General features: G+C 46.3%; 1 protein-coding gene across 1 annotated transcript; it reads right to left on the bottom strand.

Moving 5' to 3' along the window:
- Positions 1 to 5099: 5099 nt before the first annotated feature.
- CCIN (calicin) lies at positions 5100 to 6875 on the bottom strand. Its single transcript, XM_074994016.1, has one exon. It carries the CDS (start codon positions 6873 to 6875, stop codon positions 5100 to 5102), a length of 1776 nt encoding a protein of 591 aa, XP_074850117.1.
- Between the last annotated feature and the right edge of the window lie 3664 nt (positions 6876 to 10539).

The raw sequence follows: 10539 nt of genomic DNA, 5'->3' as shown, positions 1-10539 counted from the left end.
TTGTTTTTGGGTGAGATCCAAGTATATTGACCAGGAACTGGGCTGGACCCTTTGGGGCCTGGAAGAATCTGTGTGGTGTTGGGTGAAACAGGCTTAAGAGCCTCTCACCTGAATTTGGGGCTGTTGGTCTGGGCTGGTGCAGCAGCTGGGAAGACTGTCAGTTTGCTTGTGTGGCTTCTGGCTGACCAAGGGGCTGGCAGAAGTGCTGTTGTGGCTGGTTGGATTTGTCTTAGTGAGGAAGAAATCGCAGCCTGGGGCTGTGAGTAGCCCAGATTTTAAGCAAAGGTGCCCTGGATTGATTTCTCTAGCTGTACCCAGAAACCCATCCTATTACAACTTTTCTTAGGAGATAGCTTGGAAACAAAGAGAAGAAATTAAGCTGTAATCTGATAGCTAACCCTTTGATCTAGGCAGGCATTTACACAGATGCTCTTCTAAGACACAGTGATTAAATCAATGCCTTAAAAAATTAATTTATTCACAAAACAAAAGATGAAAAATACCTAGAAAGTAAATAAACATACTTGGTTGCTGGGTATAATAAAAGCAACTCAAAATATCAAGTAACAGAGAGGTAGCCATGTTAGTCTGTACTCCAGCAAAACAAAACATCAAGGTTAGAGCACAGAGAATTAATTCCCTGGGATTTAGCTTAAAAGTTACAGAGTACAGGGGAAAAATACATCAATCAGCCTAGAAAGTCCAACACCAAACCCAAAATAAAAATAGTCTGATTGCGGCTAACTAAACATTTCCTTTCTACTTACAGATCTGTGCTCTGATTATGATATGGCCAGGCTATTTACTGGATTTATCAGCATATTGGTCTCTCCCTCCTCTAGTTGTAGAACAAAGACAAAGACCCTGCAGCCTGCAATTGCTTCAATTAAAAAAGAATCTCTCTTTCTCTCCATTGGCTCACCTGGCTGTGTCCCATAGAGAACCCCTTCTCTCTGGGTTTAACCCTTTACAGGCATTAATTTATGACAGTCCCTCCTAATAATGTAAGCAAAAACCATCATCAATCCACCTGCCATGCTCCTGCTAGCTCTCTAAACTCATCCCTGAGTCCACCAAGGCTTCAAACTTTCTTCTAAGTCAGAAGCAGACTGTCTGCAAGAGTAAGGAAAAGAGCTCTGCACTGTCGACATTAGCCATAAAAACATTCGCAACAGCTATTCAGGAAGACCCATCGTTGGCAGCCACCTTCAGCTTTGTGGCATAGACAAGGCAATTCAGGACCCTGGGTCAAGCTAATGACACACTCCATATCCCATTACCAGTCTCTGGTCACGCCTGTCTTCTTTAAACTCTTGAGTTTTCTCTGACTACTCAGCCATATCGACTAAACATACTTCCTTTGAATAGTAACATATTTTCTAACCCCTGTAAAAGGAAGAAGGCCTAATGCAAGGACCTGAACCAAAGGCAGCAAAAGTTATGCTATGAGCAACAGTCAGGCCCTGTCAGAAACAGACATTTGCCTGTAAATCAGTGCTGGGTACCTGGACTTGGCACGGGTATTACTAAAACACATTGTATAGGTAAACACATTCCAGCAGCTAGTACAAGAACACCCCACACCCGCACACAAGGAAAAGGTTTACAAAGGTGCTCAATAGTAATATTTCATCTGACACATCAGGATTAAAAGTACAAACAAAGGTGGCAAATAGGAATGTTTTGTCTGAATCATCAGGAGGCAGGTACAATGGGAGGTAATAAACATGTTATGAAATGCATAAGGAGATACATAAGTTGTTTATAAGTTGTCATGGAGACACCCACGCTCGAACCACTGGCACCAGTTTGACTTGGTCATCACCAGATGCGACAATGTCAAAAACGTCTTCCTGACACGCAGTGCCAACTGTGATACAGATCATTCGCTAGTCTGCTCCAAGCTCAAGCTGTGACCCAAGAAGCTGCACCATTCTAAACCAACTGGAAGGCCCCGCATTGATGCCAGAAAGACAGCAAACTCAGAAAAAGCTGAAATGTTCAGAGAGACCCTTGAGGAGAATCTGCGCAGCAGCCCTGGGGGTGCTGATGCAACATCCAGATGTCAGTGTTTGGAAGAAGAGCTGGAAATACAAATGACTGGTTCGAAGCTAACTCCGATGAGATGATTTCAGTCATCAAAAAGAAGCGCGCTGCACTTCTGCAGTATAAACGCTCACCAAGCCAGAGTACCCAGCAAGCACTCAGAGTAGCCAGAAAAATAGTACAGCAGACAGCCAGGCGCTGTGCCAACAACTACTGGCTTAAGCTATGCAGCAGTATCCAGACCTGTGCTGACTCTGGTAATCTCAGGGGAATGTACGAGGGCATAAAGAAGGCAATGGGACCCATCCAGAACAAGACAGCACGTCTGAAATCCAAATCTGGTGAAGTCATCACTGACAAAGCCAAACAGATGGAGTGATGGGTCAAGCACTACACCGAACTGTACTCATGTGAGAACACTGTGGTTGATGCAGCCCTCAACACCGTCGAGCTCCTGTCAGTCATGGACAAGCTGAACCAGGAACCAACTGTGGTCAAATTGAAGAAAGCTATTGACAGCACTGCAGTAGGAAAGGCCCCAGGCCAGGATGGTATACCACCAGAGGTAATCAAGTGTGCCTTGGACACACTCCTGGAACCCCTACATGAGCTGCTGTGCCTGTGCTGGAGAGAGGGTGAGGTTCCATAGGATACGCGGGACACCAACATTGTAACCTTGTATAAGAACAAAGGAGACAGAAGTGACTGCGACAATTACCGTGGAATCTCACTTCTAAGTATCACTGCTAAATTGTTTGCTCCTGTCATCCTCGGCAGACTCCAGAAGCTCGCTGAGAGGATGTATCGTGAATCCCAGTGCGGATTCCGCACCGAGAGATCTACCATTGACATGATATTCTCCCTGAGGCAGCTTCAGGAGAAATGCAGGGAGCAGAGGAAGCCACTCTATGTCGCTTTCATCAACCTGACCAAGGCTTTCGACTTGGTCAGTAGGGATGGACTGTTTAAATTGCTCCACAAGATAGGCTGTCCACCACGGCTACTCAAGATGCTCCAGTCTTTCCACGAAGACACGAGAGGAACCATCCAATATAATGGCACATCATCGGATGCCTTCAGCATCAGGAGTGGCATCAAACAAGGATGTGTCTTTGCTCCAACATTGTTCGAATCTTCTTCGCACTCCTCCTGAAGCCTTTGGGTCCTCAACAGAGGGCATCTTTTTGCACACAAGATCTGATGGGAAACTGTTTAATTTTGCAAGGCTGAAGGCTAAGTCTAAGGTGCGGGAAGTGCTCATTAGAAACATGCTGTTCGCAGACGACGCTGCTGTAGTGACACACACAGAAGGCCAGCTTCAAAAACTGCTGGATCAGTTCTCCAAAGCGTGCAAGGACTTTGGGCTTACCATCAGCCTAAAGAAGATGAACGTACTTGGTCAGGACGTTGCTGAACCTCCATCAATCAGCATTGACAATTACACGCTAGAGGTCATCCACGAGTTTACTTACCTCGGGTCCACCATCACTGACACCCTGTTGCTGGAGTCTGAGCTAAACAGGAGGATTGGAAAAGCAGCCACAACTCTGTCCAGACTGAGCAAGAGAGTGTGGAACAACAACAAGCTGTACACTCACACCAAAATGCAAGTCTACAGAGCCTGCATCCTCAGCACCCTCCTCTATGGCAGCGAGTCTTGGACCTTGTACGCCCGCCAGGAAAAGAGGCTGAACATCTTCTACTTGCGCTGCCGCAGGCGCATTCTTGGGATATCATGGAAGGACAGAGTGAGCAACAACGCCATCCTCGAGCAAGCTGGAATTCCAACCATGCACACCCTCCTCAGGCAGCGGCGGCTCCACTGGCTTGGCCACATCCACAGGATGAATGGTGGAAGGATCCCAAAAGACATCCTGTATGGCAAGCTAGCCTTTGGCAAAATACCTCCCGGACGCTCCCAATTGTGCTACAAAGACATCTGTAAGAGGGACCTCAAGGAGGTAGACATCAACCCAGATAGTTGGGAGGAGCTGGCAGACGACCGCAGCAGCTGGAAGCAGGAACTACATAAGGGCCTTCAGAAGGGTGAGATGAAGTTCAGACAGCTGGCAGAGAAGAAGCAAGCCCAAAGAAAGGACAGCAAGGACCTGCCAGACACCCACTACATATGCAGCAGATGTAGCAAGGACTGTCACTCTCGTGTTGGCCTCCACAGTCACAATCAATGCTGCAAATGACAATCTTAAATGGAGTTACAAAGGGCGCGATCCATAGTCTACACAGACTGAAGGATGCCTTGGAACTTATCCCATATTGTTTGTCTCAGTTAAGGGGAGAATGGAAAGTCCCACCAATCGGTGTCATGAGCATGCATGTGTTTGTGTAGCTGTACTCACTGAGCTGGGACGCAAGCACCATGCTTTGTCAGCAACAACCGGATCCAGTTACTTTGCTGAAAACCAAGTCTGTGGCTTTATTAGGCAGTTTGATCCGAGCTCACTTTCCAGGCTGTCTGACCAGAGTCAGTGCAGCACGCAGAGAGAACACACGCATGCAGCCGAACTTCAGACGACACTCCCAACCTGCTCCTGCTTCCACGTAGGTCAATGTCTAAGCAACTACTGACTCCTATGGGAACAAGAGCAGGCCTCTGACTTGTAAACAGATGCAGATATCCTCTGTTGTGCAGCCTTCCTTTGAACCATGCCAGACCCAAAAATGGAATGCAACATGTGACTGAGTCACAGCATGAGGGGCCTCCCCAAAATATTTATGCATAAAATGTAATAAACACTGTCAGATGGCTTCTTTCAGTGTAAGAACTGGTTCTATCATCTCAGGTCTAAGATTCTCCATTGCTGAAGCAAAGACTCTTCAAAGTGAAGGGACATTACATTTGTTAATTCTGGGATGTAAATAAGTGACTGTCCCTTAGAATGAGGGACTATTGATGGGCAGTCCCATGCCAAACAGTAGCAGCCAATGGAATGTGCTATAACATAAGGAAACAAAAAGGATTAACAATATCTCATTTCTTTGTATCCGTGATTCAATCATTCTTTATTAGTAGGTATTGTATTTGCTTTTCCAAATTAATGGATTACAATTTTTCGGAGAATCTTGCAAGGGAGTTTAGCTATACAGCAAGCTGGGCAATCCAGAGCTTCTGGAGGATCAGACAAAACTTTCCATTCCCCTGTCTTTTGGTCTAACAAGTAGGCATTTGGATTGACAGAATAATTTTCAGGACGCTTGTCACCTGCACAAATGATGCCTCCACACACAAACACCTTGTTGTCACCAACAGAGCACACTGCATGTGACAAATCCAAAGTATAGTGATTTGGCAAGAGAGGTACAGTGTTCGTGGACCTGCTGGCTTTAAGCTTCTGCAGGTTTATGTCCAGACTTTGTTTGTGGCTCTGTACACTCAGGATGTTGTCCTGTTGAAAAGACAACAGAGGTTTGTGATTGAATTCAATGGGAAAGGTGAGGTACTGTACCACTTCCCCTGTCTGAGTGTTAAAGCAATCCACCATCCCTACTCGGGAGAAACGCCCGTTGACCAGGCATCTCCCTGTCACAATATAAATGAACTTGTCTTCCTTTGTGATCAATGCAGTCGCATCCATAGGAATGCTCATCTTCCCAGCCAATGTCCACTTCTCTTTCCTCTCGTCATACTTGTAGATGTTAGAGATATATTTTCTTGGGGCTGTGCTGCCTCCTACAGAGTACACCACTCCCCCACATGTTACCATGGTATGGAAGACCAAACCTACGGGCAGATCAGGCAGTTTAGTCCAGGAGTTGTTATCTATATCATACCTCCAGGCAGTCTTTAAGCCAGATATCTGCTCAGTTGTTCCTCCAGAGACATAGATGTACCTCCCAACTGTAGTTGCACTCAGAGCAGCTGCTTTATATGGCATCTCTGTTAGTTTTAGCCACATGTTTTCCTCAATAATGTAAGCAAAAACCCCATCATTGAATCTACCATGCTCTTTCTGGCCTCCTAAAATCACCACTGAGTCCATTAAGGCTCCCTTTCTTTGGAAAAGCATCAGACTTTGAGGACTTTCTTGCTTTCTGTCACTCAAAATGCTCTCCATCTGGGCCAGGGGGCCAGCGTGACTCTCAAACAGCAGCATTTCACGGCTGGCAGCCAGCAGCATCTTGGTCGAGACCCCAGTTAAATGAATATAGGGGAAGAATTTTTTGAAATACTTATCTCTTTCTCCCCTTTTGTGCTTCACCCACTGGAGCAGGGCCAGGAAGGCTTGATCCTCATTCTGCACATGAAGGTTCTCGTCCTTGAGCAGCTTGCCAAAGATCTGGTGGGGGCAGCGGAGGAGGTCTGAAATTCCCGCAGGACCTGACCAGTAGTGGAAGTTGTCACGGATACCAGCATAGGCACTGTTTGCCACCTCTTTCAGCTCATAAGTATTGGCTAGGAACAGGTAGCACAGGCAGTTGTTCTTCTTGAGGGACCTGAGGAGGAAGTCAGAACAGTGGGCTCTTAGAGACTCTGAGCTGAAGTAATTAGCGCCCTTCAGCAACTCCTCTACATTCTTCTCAGACACCAGTACCTTGCCAGTGTAAAAATAGTCCAGCAGCTGCTCCACCAATGTAGGGTTCAGGAAACTAGCATCGATGATGATTAAGAGCTCATCGCCTATCTTCATGTCATTGCTTGAGATGAGGTTCTTCACGTGGGTAGACACAGCTGCCAACACATTGAGGTGAGCAGAGAAGACCTGCTGGTCCACGCTTAGCACCACGTCACAGAACTCCCTGTTCTTTCTCTGCTTGTTGAGGGCCTGAAGGACAAAGCTGTTGTGGTTTTTTTCTGTGAACTGCATCCTCATGTTTTTAGTATGGTGAGGCAAGAAACAGTGATGAGAGCATAAGCTGTAGGAGGACTACTTGCCAGTTGTTATGAACGTCCCCCTCGATGACAGAGGAGTGATGTCATCAGGCGCAGGAGCCAGGTCACAATTCAACACCTGTGACATGTAGAAAAAGAGTCTTTTAACAATCGGGCTAGGTGTGGTATATCATATAAACTTCTGTAGTATCTAGGCATGGAGATGGTAAAATAAAAGCGGCATAAGAAAAAACAACCTGGCTCTCCTCTCACCTACCTGGGGTAAGAGCCATATTTGTTGTATTGACATACAATAGTTTTGTCCCATCACTATGGCTAGGCTTTTGCACTGAGCTTTCCAGTTGGTGAGGCTAGTAAGTGTTCTGGTCTCCCCTGGTAAATTATTTCAGTGTTTAGGATCCAGTACTCAAGCCACCCTAGCTTCAGCTGCCAATATTCTTATTCTTGGAGCATCTGGGTCCCCAAGGAACACTTGCAGGAACAATTTGTATTTGGGGGTGAGGAGATGCAGAAAACAATTAACTAAAACTGTCAGCCCTGTTATAATGGGAACCCCTTCAAACTAGAGGGTTCTGCCACACCTCAGCATTCCTAGTTCCAGCACCTCTCTATGTACGAGAGGAGGTGACCTGGCCTCCATCTATTAAAGGCTCTGAGGTTTAGAACTAGATCTTGAACTGGGCCCATCCCTAGACGTGGAGTGTGGAAATCTGGTGTGTATTCCTTGAAACTCAGCAACAGGTTGCTGCCAGGTGAAGAAGCTGGAGTTTTGGGCCCTCACTGACAATGCAAAGTGGAGGGAGTTACAGTCACCCGATCTAGAAGTGACAAACATGGGTGTGAGATTTTTGTCTTATCAAAGAGGTGAAGTCTCCTGGACATGCCAAGGTGGGCGAAGGCATTCTTTTGGTATTGCTGTTACCTTGGTCCCAGGAGTCAGGGATGAGTCTTGCTGTACTCCAATGCTTCATGTTACCTGGGCAGTCTTGACAGGTGCCTTCAGTGGAGGATGGAGTCATGGTCTTTTGAAGATCCTCAGATGGTTTACCTCTTCCTGGTAGCTATCCCTTCTGTCTGACCTGGAACGGGCAACAGTCAGATGCTTGTCCCTTGTAGCCATTGTGATGTCGGTGTCTCATCTGTGAGCTTATCTCACAAAGGCTATGTGACACCAGCACTTGTGAGAATGAGCTGGAAAGCCTGCTGGTGACACCAATGCATTGACAGGACTGGAGTCCCTGGCACCTAATGATTTTCCCAAGGCTTGTTGAAAAGGAGGGAGTAGGACTGATCCCTGCCTGTGGGCCTGGAGACAAGGGGCTGTTGTTGCCTATCACTACTCTCTGATCTGTTGGAGAAAAGTGACTGGATCCAGATTTGAGTAAGACAGCTCATCGAGAGAGGTGAGAGAACTGGGTCAGTAGGGTCTTGCTGCTGAAACTGGTGAATACATCAAGAAGTATGAGCATGGAGGTTTCAGCTCTGCCCACAGCCAGAAGGAGCCTATAAGTGCTCTCAAAATCATATCTGTGCTGTGGCCTGCTTTGAACCCTGATCATGAAGGTACTTGGATACTGGGAAAAGTGAATTCTGTTGGAATAATACCATAGATTATGTTTCCATGATTTTACTTAGGATGGGGAGGTGGTGATCTGTGAGACTGTCATTGTCCAAAGCTGGTTTCTAGAAAATAGGCTAAACTATGCAATGGTACAGGGATGTGAGTAGATGGTTGGCCTTGAAGCAGCTCTTTGACCTAGCTAGGTTTTGCTGGATTTCACCAGCCATGGTGAATAGGGGTATGATTTTTTGAAGTCTTTCAGAGCTTCTGCCCCTGCCCCCACCCCTACTCCATGGTACCAGCTCAGGGCCCCCCCAGTCCAGAAAAGCAGAATCAGTCCTCCAAAATTCTCCTGCTGTCCCCTGAAATCCTTCCTTGTTCTGTAGATCTCTACAGCCTGTGGCTCTCATCAGCTCTTCTCTGGGTCTTTGTTGCTGTGTGGTAGCATCTCACTAGCTTGCTGGCAGAACCTTCTTTTTCTGGCCTGCTTGTTCCTCTCATATCGCTCTGCTTCCCAGCTATTTTGTTCTCCAAGTTGCTCTGAGGTCTCCCATCAGCACTGGCTGGCAGTTCCTGCATTAACTTTTAGGTTTCTAAGCCAGTATGGGATATACACACCCCTTGGCAGGTTTGCAGGATTGGGCTTCAAATATTTGGGCCACTTTTCTTCTTATGCCCACATATGTCTTCACAAAAAGACAAATTGATTTACCTCCTATTTGTCCAAATCAGCTCAGAGGAGGAGGCAGAGATTGCTTGAGAGAAAAACATATAAAAGAGACAAATAATTGAGCACACAGTAAACAGGGAGTGCTAATTTGTGCAGTCAGTGGAAAATGCAGATGAAAACATTTTTTCCTTCATGTAATGGTTCAGCTTAAAAAATGTGTAATGGCACATGGAAAAGGGATGCATGACACACCATCCTTAGGGTGTGTTACCAGATTGTTCATCTGCCCATGGTTCTGATTTTATATGGGGCCACTTTAAATGGCAGAATGAATTACAGAATTATAGAAGTCTTGCACCCCCGAAATCAGAATGTGCTGGTTCCGAGTGATGCCAAAGTACAGTCATTCAGACTGGCACACACAGCTGTCATGGTGAAGAAGCTTATTGGGGTGATCAGAGGTAAAATGGAACAGACGAACAGAAAGCAACATTGAGGAATAGAGACCCTGGAAAAAGCATCTGGTGATCACATAATTGAATACTTTATCATAATGCAGACACGCATGTTGCTCAGCTAGTCCCAGCTTCCCACCCCGGCTTCTTGTCTGATGTCTTTCTCAGCTGCCTACTGCCTCCCAGTCCACTCCCATTTCCTGCCTCACTCTCAGACCCAGTGTCCTTGCCCAGACTGTTCTGCCCCTTCCCACCCCAACTCCCAGTCCTAGTTTCCTTCTTCCTCCCCAGCCAGCATCCAGGCTCAATCTCCTCTCTTGTCCTTTCTGGATGTGAATCATCAGACAGCTTCCTCCTCCATGCTGTCTGGGAGGTCACTAATAGGAGACAGAAAGCCTCCCTGTTTTCAATTCCTGACACAGTCCAGAACAGCAACTACTGGGAAAGTCCTGCTCAGCCACTGGCTGGACCGGGCTGAATGCAGATGGAATTTTCAGAGTACGTAGCTTCTAAAATCTAAGTCTGTAAAGAGACTGTGAAAACTGTGATTGTTAAAAGGCCACATTTGAGAAAATTTGCACAGGGTAACAAAATTTGTATCCCAGACATAAAGGCTACCTCTCGGCCAAATTTCAAGTTCTTGCACCAAAAGGTGGTGGCACTGGATTGTTTCAAAGAAAAGGTCACCAAAATCTTTTAATTTGGGCAAAACATTAGCTTTTCCTTTACCCTCAGTCTCTGAAACAGTTGAACTGTTTTGACTAAAATTCTTCCCTCCTCCCCCAGCCAATGTCTTCCCAAATGGTACAGGTTGAACCTCTCTAGTCTGAAACTCTTCATCCAGCAACATCTGTAGTCTTGTTTTTAATTAGCTGTACAACCACTTATCATGGTGTGGCCAAGTTTCCCACGGTCCCATAAAGTTTGTTTTCAGCCACCAGTCCTGGCTCTCAGGGTT

This window comes from Carettochelys insculpta, chromosome 5, assembly GCF_033958435.1.
Source record: "Carettochelys insculpta isolate YL-2023 chromosome 5, ASM3395843v1, whole genome shotgun sequence".
NCBI classification, from domain to species: domain Eukaryota; kingdom Metazoa; phylum Chordata; order Testudines; family Carettochelyidae; genus Carettochelys; species Carettochelys insculpta.
Note: the sequence above shows the minus strand (reverse complement) of the source record. Positions and strands in the feature narration are given on the sequence as shown.